The sequence below is a fragment of the Labrus bergylta genome, chromosome 13 (assembly GCF_963930695.1).
Source record: "Labrus bergylta chromosome 13, fLabBer1.1, whole genome shotgun sequence".
Classification (NCBI taxonomy): domain Eukaryota; kingdom Metazoa; phylum Chordata; class Actinopteri; order Labriformes; family Labridae; genus Labrus; species Labrus bergylta.
This window is the reverse complement of record NC_089207.1, coordinates 28,020,282-28,037,239: the sequence shown is the minus strand read 5'-3', so window position 1 is coordinate 28,037,239 and position 16,958 is coordinate 28,020,282. Positions and strand designations below refer to the sequence as shown.

Below are 16,958 nucleotides of genomic sequence, written 5' to 3'. Positions count from 1 at the left end.
TGAAACCGAGTGTGTCCCAGAGACAAACTTAATAACTCCTGCAGTGGGACAAACCTCCCCGCACCCTTCACAGCCCCCTTCTCCTCCTTCTCCTCTATGGTAACACACATACCCTCCCTCCTTTCTCCCCTCTCCTTCATCAATCTACACTCCCATCTTGCAGGTCTATTGTGTGCAGGTAGAAGCATGCGTCTGCAGTAGAGAAACTCGCCCCTCTGTCCATCACGCTGACAGCTGTGGAAATACATTCTCCATGCTGCATTAAGGAGCGTCCACACTCTTTAACACCACACTTAAACACAAAAGAAAATCCAGGGGGCACCTTTCTCCACGCATATTTTCCACGTCCTTGCACAGCGTTTCCCTGCATGCTTTTAAAACAAATATCACAATCTTGTCATTGCATTTCTCCTCACTGGGCTTGTTTCAGCAGCCAGGGGAGAGATGTGATGTAGATGTCTCTCCTGTTTCTTGAGGGAACGACACAATAAAGGCCAATTAGAACAGAACAAGCAAAGGTCCTGGTATCCGGGGGGGGGGGGGGGGGGGGGGCAAGCGTGGGCGGGGGAGGGGGTCTGTCAGCGCTACATTGAGGGAGATAACAATACATAGCTAATAATGACACTTAATGAGCTTGATTTAGTTGATTTAGCTGATGGAAAAGGTGCAGCAAACTGTGGATGTAGGCGATGTGATGAGAGATTTTAATAGATAGGAAACTCAGTTGGGGCTTTTTCTGCACAATGGGGCTGCAGAGGTGAAAAAAAAACAGTAAAAAAGGGATGCTGAATGGATCCTCATGAGACATTTTGGAGATAATTAGATAAATGTGAAACTAACATACTGCACATCTTTTACTCAAGGACGTTATGGACATGTTACATGTCTTGGGCACACAGAGGATTTCATATGTTTGCAAGGAATGGCTTCTCTGATTATGTTCAACTTACATGTTTCCAGCAAGTGCAATATGTTCATAAAGTATATGAATGCCGTTAAATGCTATTATGGGAGCTGTAATGACTGCCAGATAATTATCCCTCCCACTCACACTTGACGGCTGCTGAATTTCTCTCATTTCACCACATAATTGTCTATGATTGAATTGGAGATTTTATATACTTCTCTGTTCTTTCAGGCTGACTTTCCCCGAGTGACGGTAGAGGATATCACAGGCCTGTCAAGTCCCCCATCCAATTGCCCTGTAAACAACATGCAAAAGTTTCCCTGGCTTTCAATACGCCTCTCTAAATTTTTCCCTCGAAAGCGACAGAAAAAAGTCAGATGAAGGGAAGTTTAATTAAGTAAGAACCTGTTGAGGAAGATTTCCAATCATGGTCTTCAGAATGAGTGCATTCAGTGTATTCATCTCCAGGCGATATGCTCTCTCTTTATCCAAGTGTGCGCTGCAGTTCTCTAGAGGGACCCCAGTTAATTGAATACATTAAAGGAGAGCGCCGGAGGCTTTATTTATTTTTCTACTTTAGTCAGACTTGTTTAAAGGGGACCCACTGCTGATGTTTGGCCCCTTCTAGAGTATAAATGGTCTCTACACTGGGAGTGGTGTGCAAGAGTTGTGGTTAGAGAAGAGATTTGATGTAATCCGCAGCCTTATTTATTCACCATGAACCCCTGAGTGAGCCAGTTTATGTTTTTGGCAGTCATTCAAATGTGCATCTCGGGCCTCAGGCCTGTGTGCCATTATGTACCCAAAGGACTCAACACAGAGGAACCTATAGAGGTTTTCATTTTGTTCCCTGTGATGTTTGTCTGCCGCCTGCTCTCTGTCTCCCTTGTAACTTTTATGACGAGTTAATATGCATTTTTTTTCTTACACAGGTTAAATTGACCTGCTTCACGTGATCGCTTTTAATTGTGGCATCTGGTACATAAACAAACTTTAGACATATTAAAGTGCATCAGGCTTGTGGCTCATTCTCAGATTTTGTGTTTCTTGTGAACACTTACACATGAAACACTTCTATTTTTTTACACATTGTAACGGGCTATGTGGGACCTGAGCTGCAGGACAACAACCGAAATGTAGTCATGTTATTTTTTCAATTTATACAATTATAATAACAAAATAAATATGCTAAAGTGTACACATCACATTTAAAGTATATTTATCTAATGTTAAATAAAAAACAAATGGGGGGTATTGCAAAAGGCCCTCTTAATGTGTCTGTATATTTGTTGTTTATTTTGTGAGCTGTAGGGTAAATGTAAGATTTCTCATTATGACAGCCTCACTTTGGTCACTTTGGTGTTTGTATCTCATGTTGTTTCACAGCAGATAGCACCCTATAAGTAAGTGCACAGCGTCCATAACATAAAGCGAAAACCTAGAAGTATGCAGGTCAGAGGTTTGCAGAAATGACAGAGCTAATTCTGTACCAAGCAGCTTGACTGCTGGACCTTGGGTTATTAGCATCATGTGAGGTGTGAAATCCAGACTGGTGGCTCTCCTGAGATCATATCCCCGGACGATACTCATTAGTCAACATGCTCTTCACCTCCATCGTCACATTTATCACCACGACACAGAGAACTTCCTTGCACAAGCACATTATATGCTCATTAATAACCTTGTACTACATTCATCTTGCTGATAGAAAATTAATTTTCTTGCTGTGCTGCACTTGTCCATTTAAACCAATTGTCAAAAAAACCTTTTTTCTTTGCTTTGCCATGCAGGTGTGCTGCGTGCCTTCAATCATAGTTAAAAAGCTAATGGGACCGATATTATTTAGCATGATATAAAAACTGGTCGGCAAACAACAAACAGGGAGGAGTTTGAAGGTTCTTTGCTTACTTTTCTACCTAAAAAGGAACATTTAGGGCCAAACAAAAGTGTTTTTAAAGCTGTTTTTGCTTCTGAATATGCAAAATTATCTGATTCAAATACCCAAATGGCTTTTAATGAAGAAGATTTACATGAGATTTAGAATGAACCAGGTGATTAAGAGCCACTGTGCTGGACATTTATGTAGTAGGACTCCACGTAATGAATAAAGATTCACACTTTAGTTCCAAATTTTAAAAAAAATTGCACAAAATGGTGTCTGATGTAGTCAGCCTTTAATCACCTCGCTGACAGGAGTAACTGCTTTCATTTAACCTTGACTGAAGATCATGAATTCTAAAGCGTTTAATTGGATACGTCATTTAACAGAATGAACAGAGCAAATTTTCACCAATTCAAAGGCTCAGATTGACAGACAGTGGCAGTAAGACCCACCACAATTAAAGCTGATCTGTATTCACTGGCCCTGTCACCCATCGCCATTAGTGATGTGACTGTTTGATCATCTCTGCACAGAAACTTTGCTGAACTTCACCTTGTTTTGAAAGGACTCAACAGTGAATGAAAGATTGAGGTTGAGGAGGGGAAGGGGCCCTGAAGGATAGTACCACACACAGATACACACACACCTATCTACCTCTGCGACCAAAGCTCCCTCTGATGCGCCAGTGCTCTAAAAGCGTCCTGAAAATGGACGTGACAGCACAAAAGACAACAGTTCAAGTCTCGCTCATTATGTTTATTATCTCCATCAGCGGTCTAATTGAAATGTTTCAAAATCAGAAAATAACAATGCCATCTTTTTCAGACGTTGGAATTAATGGCTTTGTCTCGTCGCTCTCTGCAGACAATTGCCCCAGTGATGTGAAAAACTGTGTCAAGTGGTACACAGTGATAGAAATGTGCGGCAGACACTTAATTGTTTTCCTGCCTTTGACTTCAGAGAGAACAAATTCAATCTGTGTGCCAGACATTTCCTCTGTGACTCAGCCTAACCAGCCAAAGCATGTTTGGTTAAGCAACAAGCCCCAGGGTTAAATTTCACATTTTGCAATTACACTTTTTTTCTTTTTAATCCACAAAAAAACACACAATGTGTTATTTAAATGAACATAGCTTTGGGATGTTTCTGCTTACCAGAACCAATATAACTGTTCTCAGAGTGAGATCTAAGGGAACCCCTGTGGGCCCAGAGGAGTGCCCTGGGGGTTCCCCAGAAAAATGAATTGTAGATTAATTTCACTCAATTTCAACTCATAATTTCATGCAGGGAGAATAGATTGTCTGTTTTTTGGGTCATCAAGTAGACGTCTATATTTATTGCGAAGGTCGTAGATGTTTTATTTTATCTATGAGAAGAACTGAGAATTCATAATGTGTGATGAACAATCTGTACATTTGCTGAGTACAGTCAAAGCCAACATTTATACATAGGCCTACTTTTAAAGTGAGGATTTATGCACACACAAAAATGCTGAATTTCCATTTTATCATGGGTGACAGCTAGAAACTCATTTTATTCAGACTCTTTATTCTGTGCTCTTAGGGGAAAAAATCTTATGAAAGATTTTGCAACTGGGCTGACACCCACACTGGCTCGTTCCAGCTGGATTCGATCAACACTGACATTTCGGAGCAGAAGAAAGGCATTTTAAAGGAAATGCAGATTAGGGAGACCAAATCAAATCCACTCAAGTGTTGTTCATTCTGCTCCCTCCACAATGCTAACCATGTGTGCTGCTTTTAAGTGGTGCAAATAATCTAAAGATTATAGAGTGGTCTCTGGTGCTAATTGTCTCTGAGCTGTTTTTCTTTTGCTCCCATTAATTCTTCACTTTAAGAGCTTTTCCCCCACCGAATGTTTTAACTAGATTTTGTCAACTGTTAGCTTTGGAGATATTGTTTGATGGCAGATGTAATGAGGGATTTATCATTTCAACATGTGTGGTGAAACAGATCTCACAAATGTTCTCTGGGACAGCTGTCGTAACAGATTTGAAATGTTAAGAAGTTTATGCTGCCTCAGAAGAAAAGCACTTAGCTCCTGATCACTGATGTGTGTTGTTGTCATCCTCAGTGAGGGAAGAGGCTGACAACAGGTTTGAAGCTTGAACAACCGCACAGCTTCCATAAGAGTGACAACATAGATACACTCGGCTACAGGCAAATACTGTCTCTGAAAAGCAGCAGTTTCAGCATTTTTGTGTTTTAAATGTCTTAAATCTTCTTTCATAACAGACATCTGTAGTATCTTTAAAGGGCCCTCCCATTGAGAAATGTGTGTTGCTTTTGTGACAGTTTGGCCTTCTTCATTTGCAGGTTGGTGTGTTTAGAGCTTGACACCAGAAGGATGTTTTTGTATGTGTCTTTGCGCTGCTATAGTCTTAAAACGCATGCGTAAACATGCACACAAATGACTTTTATAATAAAGAAGACCTTTTATTTTCCTGGAGTTAAACTTGAAGATGTAAAAAACTGGGTCAAATTAAAAGGGGAAGCATTAGATACCCTTGCCTCAGTATTTAGGAACAAAACAATAGTGAAAAATGTGTTCAAAAATCATGTCGGACAAAAGAAATATTAATCTAACAAGTGCATTTCTATGTCAACAGAAAACTAATCATAAAACAAAATATTTCAAAATATTTCAGTAACAGTGACTTGTTTCTTTCATTTTTGGGGGGGCAAAAATGACTTGTTAATCCAAGCTTCACAAATGTAAGGATTGGTTCCTTTTTGTCTTTTGGTAAATGAAAAGTTTTTGATTATTGAATATGTTTGAAGCTATTCCAAGATGTCACTTTCACCTTTGTGTAACTTTTTTAACATTTTATAGACCAAAAAAACTCATCAATCAATTGTGAAACTGTTTACAGATTAATGATTAACAAAATAATTCTTAGTTGCAGCCCCACATTAAAGTATTCTCAAATGATATATGTGTCATTTCAGGCTGCAGCTGCTGCTCAATCCTCACCTACAGCATCCTTAAAAACACCAAACACTCTCCTCTCTCTTCTCTCCTTTCTCAAGGTTTCTGCTTCCACCCTGGACTTTCCTATGAAACACACACACTTTAAATGTTTCTGTATAGGTCATCCACAAAAAATTAAAAATAAATAAATAAAACAACACCATCTATTCACCCCTCTTTACCTCCCTTCATCCTCTCCTCCTCGTGCCTTGCAAACTAGCAGGGGCCGTCACTCGTGTGCAGTTAATGGTGATGCAGGGCAGAGCAGCATGCATAGGTGCTTTCATGACTGATTGATATTGTTGGGTTTAAGGCTATAATATTAAACAAATGGTCCATTCTAAAGGGCCCACTGGGGAATTTTGATATTCCTCGCTGTAAAACAAAATGAAACCGCAGCAGCACCTATTGGTTTGTAACCACAGCTATAAGTAAACACACTGCAGGGATACAGTAGCTATAAGGACGAGGCTCTGTACTGTGTAATTATCTTGCTGGATTTTTTGAAAACAACAATAATGACAGTCATAATTGTTCCAAAATGCCGGTTTGTCAATTGCAGAATTGGATATTGTTAAAGCGGAATTAAAAGAGTTTGTGAACTCTTTCTCTTTGGCTTCCAGAGAATAGTTTTTGTTTTCAAGCTTTTTATTTGTGCTGCTGTAACGACTTCTTGACAGCTAAATTGATACAGCACTTCATCCTATTGTGACTGCAATGAGCACTGTTATTCTTTATGAACAATTTTGTATCAGTGCAAAAAAATAAAAAAATAAAAAAAAGAGCTGGAGCATGAGCATGAGGTCATGTATATTTCATGTGTTACTGATTTGTTTTGACAGCGTTACTCGGTGTATCCACTTCCACGGCACAAGTTGTCCCCGGCTCGTCCCCTCTGACTGCGGCCTGGATTTCATGGCCGCGCAGCGATGAATCGTGCATTGAAAGGGGTCTGAAGGAGAGACTTAATGAAGTAAAAATTAATGAAGCACGTGAGCACCACCGTCTCAAAGGCTGTAAGCTCCTCCATGCCCCATTTATAATGTATGATCTCAATAAAATCAATCCAATGTACCAGTTCTCACTTAGAGTTAGAATAGATTTACAGATTACAGCCCTGCGTTCCCCTGGTCATAATTACCCCCCCCCCCCCCACACACACACACACACACACACACACACACATACACCTCACACACACACACACACACACACACACATTCTTTCCTCCCTCCCCTCCCCTCCCCCTTGTAGAGTCAAAGAGTGCTGCTTGATGATTCAGTATGAAGTTTTAAACACTGTGCACACTATGTCACCATCTTTCTTTTGTGTTGCTGAATGTTCCTCTCTGGTACAAGCTATAAATATCATTACAGAATTTCTGCCACTTTTTCAGCGTTTCCTTGTTTGTAAGAGTTGCAAATTTACACTCTTATAGTATCTTTTCATTGGATACAATCTTAGTGATATGTCACATAATGCTTTGACGTCCCTTTGACTTTCTCTTCTACTCCTGAAGACTTGTTGAAAGTTGAAGCAATAGAAAGTGCAGCAAGTTGCCTGTATTAGAGCTCCCCCTTCAGGTGTCCAGGAGAACGAAGTATAAGAGACAGAACCAAAACATCTGTAAATCACAGCACGTCGACATGATGTATAATCAGCATTAACAGATCATTAACATAAATTTCCTGCTTTATTCAAAGATATCTTCTTGAAAATCACTACAAAATGTGTTTGGTAACAAATGCAAAAAATAAGACTTTGTTTGTTATAAAATCTGCAATTAAAAATCTCCATTCTAATGATCTCACTGTGTTGTTTACTTCGCAGACACTTCAGCTCCCTATATACTAAGTATGTACTGAACACTTACACTATATTATGGATGCATGAGATTATTTACACACTTTCTATACTCATTGAATCATCAGTTGTCTCCCTCCCTCTGCAACTGGAGTCGTAAACCAGCTTCAGTTTCAAGTGCTTTGGAGTATAAATAAACAGACACAATTACAGTTTGCAATGCATTTTCAATATATTTGAATGTTAAGTGGAGAAGAAGCAGATTTTGTTTAAAATAAACCCCAAACAGGCGTAAGATGTGCACATAAGAAAAAAAACAACAACAAAAAACACAGAACAGTCAAGTCCGGCTGCCTGATGTGCCTTCCCCTCCACCTCCATGAACAATTCTGTATTTATAATGTCATCTTATCACGCTCCCCTTGAAGGCAGCAGCAAGTGCACTTATGCCTTTTCTTTGTTAGGGTGAGTTGGCAATTTCCTGTGAGATGGAGCAACTGCAGGCAGCCCTTTTTTCTCTTGATAATGTCCCTGACACCTGGACCAAACCGCTGTTTCCATCACTTTACAGGCTGGAGCAGGAGGAAAGGAACGTGTCATAAGACTGCTGCCACCCGGAGTCACTCACAGTGCATTTAACAGTACTCTGCTCACGACACCTTTACAGGATGTGGAGGTCAGAGCAGGAAGGAGATTCTTGTGTGGAAAGGTGTCGTATCAGAAAGTAGAGTCAGTCCATATTACTCCTCTTTTTTTAGTAATGTCTCATCTTTAAAGTACAAAAAGTATTTAACATATAATAATATCTTAGCCTTGCAGGTTGTAGCACGATGTCCCGTGTTACATCGGTGCCTCGTAAAGCTGGTTATTAAGCAGCAAGCCTGAAACGGTGTTTATTACAGAGGTCTGACAGATTGATTCTAAATTATAATTAATCAGTTGATTTTGACCCACAGATTGTGATTGTGCCCTGTGAGTTTCATTTATTCAGCTTTTCTTCTGGCTCTGCTACAATCACCGTAGACCTGCAGGACTCCCAAGCAAATTAACAGTCTGCACGCTACCCTGCAGCCATAATGAAAATATCAGTCAATCAAAACCCATATTATGCTGCAAAATCCTACCACATATCTCAAGACCTGCATACAAATAGAAGCTGCAGAGTAAGCTTTAGGGATGGCAGTATATTGAGGGAGACGACATTTAAAAGCCTGCAGCAAGTCCGCCTGAATTTTTTTTACCTTGTTTGTTGATGTGCAATACAAAGATTTGTTGGATATTATGTTACCTTTCAGAGATCCAGCCGTCATTCTTGGATGTAGGAGAGCAGAGCATGCTGGGAAACAAGGCCCATCTGCGACCTGTCTGGAGGTCTGGTGATGTATAGCTGTTGGCTGGACGGCCACAGTCAGAGCTGTGTGTTGCTGCTTACTGTGCCATGTGACTCACTTCAACCCCCAGTCCCTCCTTACAGGTACCCCGCAGCCCACCACCGTGCGCTACTCATTTACTGCTACACTGGTTTTCATAATTAGCGCCGCAAGGCCTCATTAAATCTGCTCTAATGAATAAATATTGTATTTCATAGCCTGATTACCAGATCAGCTCAATGCTTGAGCGTTGTAAACAATTACTTCCCTAAATATTCATCACCCCAAAGTGGATGATCATTGGTGTTTAATACAGGACTAGTATTTTCAAGTGCATCTTTATTATACTAATAATAGTTTTTGAAATCTCCTTTTTGGAGGAAACAAAGGAGAAAAAGAAGAGACTTAAAAAGTATAAGTAATATAATTGTCTTTTTATTTATACCATTTCATAAATAGAGTTTAATACAGATACTGCAATAGTTATGTATCATTTAGCTAAATTGATTGTATTAGTGAATCCAACAACTGGGGAATTTTCAACCAGTTACCATAATTAGCATTTTAATGAATTACATTTCATTAAGATGTATTCCAACTAAAACGTTTCACTCAAATTTAACCTTAATGGCAATGATCAAATCGTAACCAAGTTTTAAAATTAACGTTTTTAATAAAACTGATAATACATTATGAGCTTTTGGATACTTAGTAAAACCCAGGATTGTTTTTTAAATGTGGTTTCTTGTTTTGGTAATAGCTGTTATATTGCTTTGATTATGAGGGGTCTATGATAAGTGTCTTTTATCAATGTTGTTGTTTTGTAGAAGATAAATATTATATTTGCAGATTTATTAAGGAACATACAGCAAATAATAATTTATGGAATTTGTAAATCTACTCAATTGTTGGATTCAAAAAACTAATGAGCCAAGAAGTCGATGTTACTTTTGTCACTTACACACACACAGTCATGTGACAAAAGTGAGAAGTACACACACTAAATTACATTTTCACCATAGAGACAGAGGTCTTGGTCAATGAAGAATTCACACATTAAAGGAATATACAAATATAAGTAACATTAAAGAAAAGCTATTTTGCAATGTAAGGTGAGAAGATTGATGTGGCTCACATATTTGATTAATAACTAGCTCAAACAAGCTATCAGTTAGCTAAGCTAGGCAAAAAGACTGGACACAGCTAGCCAGCCAAATATCAATAACATGATATATATATAATCAGTTAGATTGATAGCATTTTAATTTTTGTAGTTTTTGTTTATCTAACCTTTTTTTAACTCGGTTGATCCCGTTGAGATTAAGAACCTCTTTACCAAGGGAGACCAGCAGCAAAAACACAAAACTAAAGGGTAACATTTTTTATTGGGGTTATATGGCAGAATATGTCTTTATCTTGTAGCCTATCAGACAACTACCGAGTCTTGTATGGACTCACTGCACTCATTGTGCAAACCCAGCTTTAAACAGACCCAGGCTAAACTACCTTAGCTAAGCTAAGCTAAGCTAAGCTAAGCGGCTGCTGGCTTCTGCTACATGTTGTTCACAGACGGCTTTTATTCATTAAAAAAGCATTTGTTTAATTTATCTACTTTGTAATCAATCATTTATCTTCTTTTAACAGTAAGTAATAAATGTATATTATTTAGGACAAAAAATGCACTCTAGGATATAATATAATATATTATATGTGTGTATTATAAATTATGTGCTATAATGTTGTTGAAGTATAGTATAGTATAGTAGTATATGTTTATACACCGTACTTTTTCCTCCACAGCGTCACATTGTACATATGTATCATAGACTGTATTATTTACAGTCTGGTATATATGTACATGTGCAAGTCCTCAGGGTTGGACAGATGTGTGTCTTGTTTTATCAAACTGATACTAACAACTATACAAAACAGAAAATTTAAAATGTGGAATTGTTTTATAAATGTAAAATGTTGCAGTATCCCAGTATGACATCACTGCAGGTGATCTCTGTCATTAATTTAAAAGAGTATTATTAAGGTTCTTTGATGCTCCTGCGTGAATTAAACTCATGTCGGGAATGAATTGATGAATAATGCTTCAAGCCTAGATGCAACCAAGGTACAAGCTGGACATGTGGGTTACTTTGGTCTAGTACGATAGCAAAGTCAACAGTCTGCAGGATCACCACATCCTGTTACATATTGTATTGTGCTACGGCTAAAAATGAAAAATAATTCAGGGTGAGTGGGCTGTACTGGAGGGCTGCTTCATTCTTTGCAAACAGACAGGACAATGCATGAACAATACCACCAACGTCACATACCAACCTACAGCACACATGTTCATTACTAGAAGCCAAACTGCCCGGATGATGAAAACACATGGACTTACACACTCAGCACCAGCTACGAGCTGTATGCTGGTCCAGTGATTGCCAGACTCGCTCTGGTCGGAAAAGTTTTAACACTCTGCACTCTTACCACAAAGTCATGAAGTCAATTTGCATTTTCTACTGAACATCATGATGACCGTTATCCAAATCTTGTCTCGTGAACAGTGCTGCAGTGACGGTCAACTCGCAAGCTATGTAGGCAAACATTGCTCGTCAATCCCTGATTTTAGATCAGCATCAATTTTGCTTCGATTGATGCAAAGTCCTGCACACTAACTTATAATAAAACACATTGATTAATGATGTAGTAACACTAGACCATTAGGCTGACATGTTGCTTTAAATGTTCTTTTGCTAAGACAGACAAACTGCCTGGAGTCTAATGAAATAATTCAAACTTTTGTTTGGAGCCCTGCTGGTTTAAGTGTTGTTATATTGAATTCAATAAAATCACATTGAAATTGTGCATAGACAGTTTACTGACTGGATGCCTCTCGTTCTTTCATTGAAATTTAAACAAATACATAAACACATTTTAGGATTGTCTGACCCGTGAGGATTGAATTAACACTTTGTTCAGATTACATAAATCATTTTTACTATATGGAAAGAAGCATACATTAAACACGGGCCGTAGTCAGTGAACAGTGATTGATAGTGAACTTGACTCTTTTAGATCGTCAATGCTCACACACATGCATTGCATCACAATAATAAGCTGCATTCTGAGTGGAGTGATGATCGATCAAATAAAACAGATGATGCAGTGATTAACGCTTTAATGAAAATGTACAGTAAACACAAAGCAAGCTTTAACACACCAAATGAATCCATCAAGAGGTCAGACTGCAGTATCTGATGGTTACATAACCTCAACCTGCATCATGGTGGAGAAAAACCTCAACTGTTGATTACTTTCAACATGTATCATGTGGGTCCAGTGAAGAACATTTCAGATGCAACACAACGTTAATTCCATGTCATTTGGTGTAGAGTATTACACTTGAAGAAAAAAAAAAAAAAAAAAAAAAAAAAACGCAGGCCATAACTCTGTGGCCAATTCAGCGGCACCTTCAACCATTCCTACTTAAAACTGAGTACAGCAGAAAATGAGCCAAAGAGACTGCAGCAGAGCGAGAATGTGCCTTAACAGGATCAAATGATTTACAGGTATGAGATTCCCATTAGAGTGTGCTAATTGTTTCCACACCATTAGTGACAGTTATCTAATGAAGGATATTTAACCAGAGCCTGTAGTATATCACAGTTCCACACGGCTTTAAAGTGAGAGGCAGTGGACCCCGGTCTGTGCCCTTTCCACCTCCATCACCTCAGCTGCATGAAGAGCACCACGCTGCTTCTACGGGACATGCCACCCAAGACTCATCATTTTGTTGTTTGTTTAATATTTTCATTGGACATCTTGTAAAAACACAAGCATACATTTACAGCTGAAGCATCAATTTGCAGCAGAAAATACTTTTTCAGAAAAAGGCACAAAAACATATCACTTGGTAATTCAGTAATTCATTTCCTGTAATGAACTACAGGAAATAAGTGGGCCTGTATAAAATCTATACATTTAAAACAATGTAAAATACAGCAGATCATCTGAACACCCTTTTTTTTTTTTTTTTTTTTTAAAAAAGGGAGGAAGATTCTGCTCAATCTTCATATTAAAGATCAAAGAGAGACATTTAACAAGTGAACATATGGAATGTTTCAAAAAATGGCCTTATGTGATTTTTCACACTTAAATATAATAGAAATCAAGTATATCCTCTGAAAATAACTCTGAGTCATGACTGTCTACAATGAGTGTAACACCCGAGTCCCACTGTGATGTTTTCAGAGTCCTATCTTCAGTTTGTTTACATCGTCGGGACGGCCGGCTGACTCCTCCGCTCGTGTATAAATGTTGTTTAATTGAGGGACTAGAGAAAAGAAGAATAACATACTGTACTCACTGCTTAACTGTGTTTCTAGATCACGCTCATTTCAGGTAAATTTACATGCAGTGTGAAGATACGAGCATAATAAAGATCGCTAGCATTAACATGCTAACACAACAATGCAGCGCGAGTTGTTTTGGTTTCATGCTGGTGCATCTACTAGATCAAAAAAAAAAAAATCACAAAGCCTTTAAAAGGTTGAGAAGGCAGAGGGAGATGTGGAGGGGGAAAAATGATTCAAGCTCATGGCCAGAGAGAACTGGCTTTTGGAGATTCCTCCAAATGTAAATCGATACTTACAAAAAGTATTTAAAATTCCCCAAACAGGAACTCTAAGCACTGCTTCACAACGCCTCAAACACAATGAACAGTTTGTGTAACGTGATGGTTGGTCAGGTCCAGGATGTGCTCCGTCCTTCCTCTTTTATTCGCTGCTCTCTTCCAGCTCCTTTTTCAAGCTGCAGATAAAGAAGAGCCACAGAGTTAAAGAACAAACTCTCAACTGTGTGAACATTTGTTGTAAAAGTTTGACGTTCTAAAAAGGCTGCACATACCTCTTCAGGTAGGCGTGCACGTTATCAAAGCCATGATATTTAGCCAGGTAAACCAACACTCCAGTGGCACAGCGGCCGTCTCTGGCCCTACAGAAGCTGCAGTTACAGATCCCTCTGCACGGCGGGCACTGCCACTCCTGATGAAAGAAGGAAATCAGTCAGTGCGCGCACACGCACGGCATTGAAGATAACCTTGCAGATCTAGATACTTACAGCATCCAGCAGAGCGTCTCGGACCTCCTCTCCGTATCGGTTACGGAGACAGGGGCCGCAGAACTGACCCCTCACTCCAACACACTCAGGGTTACGGCAGTTGGTTTTGGTGTCGGTTGTTTTCTGGCGGCACTGATGGCAAGTCGATCCCTGAAAATAAGGAAAATGCATTTTTAAACCTCAGCTGATGGCCTAACAAGCAAACCTTCTCAGATCTTTTTTTTTTTTTTTTTTTATAAGGAACCTACGGTGGAGCTGTTGTAGACTTTCTCCCGCACGTTGTCACAAATCCTCTGCAGCTCTGTCTCAGTGATATCTTCAACAGGTCGCACGACATGTGGGATGGCCTTAGTGCCATTAAAGGAACGGCGACGGGGCTGCAGATGGAATAAACACAGCGTGTCAGAATGTGATTATTACCTATGCTGTATTAGAAGAAGTTGATGCAACGAGAGAGAGAGGGCGAGCAGGTTGTTTTGAGACTTACTGGCTCGTCGTCCTCTTCATAGTAGCGGCCCTTGCGAACCAGGCTGAACTTGTCTTCGGGCTCCTCCTCTGGAGCCGGGCTCGGGGGCCCATTCACCAGCGTGCGAGACCTGGTGTGGGGCCGAGACGAGCGCTCAGGGTTCCTCCTTCGCACTCCTGGAGTTCCCATGGAGCGCCGAGGTGCCTGGCGGGGCTGAAGAGGATGATACAGTACGGGTTAACACTGAGCTAGAGATGTGTGCTGATTCAGATGTTGATCTGGGATTTAAATTACCGTAGTGGAAGCAGACAAAGCCATTCGTCTTGGAAACAGACCGGGTACTTTGTTCAGCTCAGCCATGAGCTTTGCCAGCTAAAAAAAAAAAAGAAATGCATGAGTATGATGAAAGACTGTTCAGATCAAAGTTCAGTTTAAATAACTACTCAGAAACACTTAAACAAGTAAAGCAAATTATACCATTTCTTTGTTCTCCTTAATATTCAGGGCTCTCTTGTGCATGAAGTTTTCTTCCTCCTCAGAGTCCATGTCCTTTGCTTTAACCTGAGGGAGCGGTTCAGATGCAGGTCTCTTCTTGCCGATCTTTTTGGATGGAAACGTCATGGCCACTTTAAGGATACTAGACCTGCGGCCACGTTTTGGAGTTTCAGTGTCCACTTTCTGAAAGACGATAAAGGTAAAAAAAATGAATGAACTCTTTCGATTTCTGTTTAAATTCTGAAATACATTGCAAGTGTATTTTCTCCTCAGAAAACTTACCATGGCTTTCATCTGAGTATTGATAACGTTCTCAAACCCGCTGCATGTGTCCTCCTCTGAAGATGTCTCAAACACCTTTGGCTTCTCTGCCATCCGCCTCGTTGGCCTCAAGCATCTCCTCTAAATAAAAACACAAAGATAGGTTTCAAATAGTGATGCAAAGACCCAACAAATTTAAACACAAATTATTTTGAAATACAAAGTTTGAAATGTAATTTTTACCGTATTTGCGAAGCCTCCATCAGAGCCAAAGCTATCACAGCTGTCATCAGAGGACGAGGAGGACGTCTCCATGGGAACCAGGGGGTTGCTGCGGAAACTCCTCAAACTCATCCTTTTGGACAGAGGCTGGGATGCCAGAGTCTGTAAATGAAAACAGGAGAGTGTAAGATACAGATAAAAGCAAAAGACACAAAATATCATCACTTCAGTTTTAAATCAGACACTATATTATAATGTTATATTTATATTTTAAGAAAGTACAAATATTCAAAATAAAAGCTCAAGACTTTCAGATTGTAAATGTGAAATAGTTTAATTTCAATTCAAAGTGATTCCCAAATATGTGGGGGTCAATCTATTTATCAAATAAAATCATCCTCAGTCTGTGTTTCCGGTCTTGGAGTTGCATGAGTTGGAGCAGATAACAGGACACACCCCTACCCACAAACCTGGCCAAATGTAGGTGACTTTGTTGTCCTTGTTGAAATACAACTGCTGTTACATTTCTACATGACTGAAGGGATTTCTACATTGTTAATCAAACTGCCAGCATTCACAGTATTTCCTTCACCTAACTAATCGCTACCAAAGAAAAAGTTGCAACCTTAGACTAATCTTGTACCAGTAGTAAAGCCAACCGAGTTAAATAAGGTTAAATCCCCAAGTTGCTTTACTTTAAAAAAATATAACTAAATTGTGCAGTTTGGAGATACAAAAGTGTAAGCTAATACTTGGTGCAAAGACTTTATAACCTAGGGTCGAGAATGAAAATGATTTAACGTTGGAAAAAGTGGCAAAAGAAGATTTTTTAAATCATAAATAAGTTAATTAAACAAAATCATTTTCAATGTTTACCAAATAAACTGTTTTCTTACCTTGGAGCGTGTGGAGGGCATTTTTCTTTTCAAATCGTCCCAGACAAACAGAGACACACAGACAAACGTTGCTACAGCTCTGCACTGAACAATGCAGGACCTGCAGCTGCATGTAGTCCACACTCTGTTCATTTCCCGCGCCACCCGAAGGTCCTGAAAGCTGCATAAAATGTACGCAGGGAGTTTCGTAAAACAAAGTATGTTCTGCAAAATACGGAGGATAAATTTGTAAGAAAACCTGATTATTATCACCCTTAGGTAAGTTGATTATTTCTTTGATTCACAAAACACCGTACTTTCTTTATTCTATGTGGCGTTTTAGCGATAAGGACCGTGGGTCTTCCAGGTAGTCTGTAGTGGCGCGAACTTTTTATTTGAGAATTTGCATGCGACGCGGGTAAAAATGTTGAGTTTTTTCAAACTGAAAAAAGGGGAGTAAAACTCAGAGTCCAAAAGTCCCCCAGGGAATTACTTTCAACATTTTAGCAGATAGAAAATAGTAATGGAACATCCGAAATGACTTTGCGATATGAAACATTTAGATACACATTAT

General features: G+C 39.4%; 1 protein-coding gene across 1 annotated transcript; it reads right to left on the bottom strand.

Annotated features, from left to right (window-relative positions):
* Positions 1–12,110: 12,110 nt before the first annotated feature.
* On the bottom strand, positions 12,111–16,561 carry cdca7a (cell division cycle associated 7a). Its single transcript, XM_020634501.3, has 10 exons — positions 16,406–16,561; positions 15,531–15,671; positions 15,309–15,428; positions 15,009–15,209; positions 14,826–14,903; positions 14,553–14,744; positions 14,314–14,442; positions 14,066–14,215; positions 13,853–13,989; positions 12,111–13,756 (listed from the first exon to the last, which is right to left on the bottom strand). Exons 1-10 carry the CDS (start codon positions 16,535–16,537, stop codon positions 13,723–13,725), a joined length of 1,314 nt encoding a protein of 437 aa, XP_020490157.2. The 5' UTR covers positions 16,538–16,561; the 3' UTR covers positions 12,111–13,722.
* Positions 16,562–16,958: the final 397 nt, after the last annotated feature.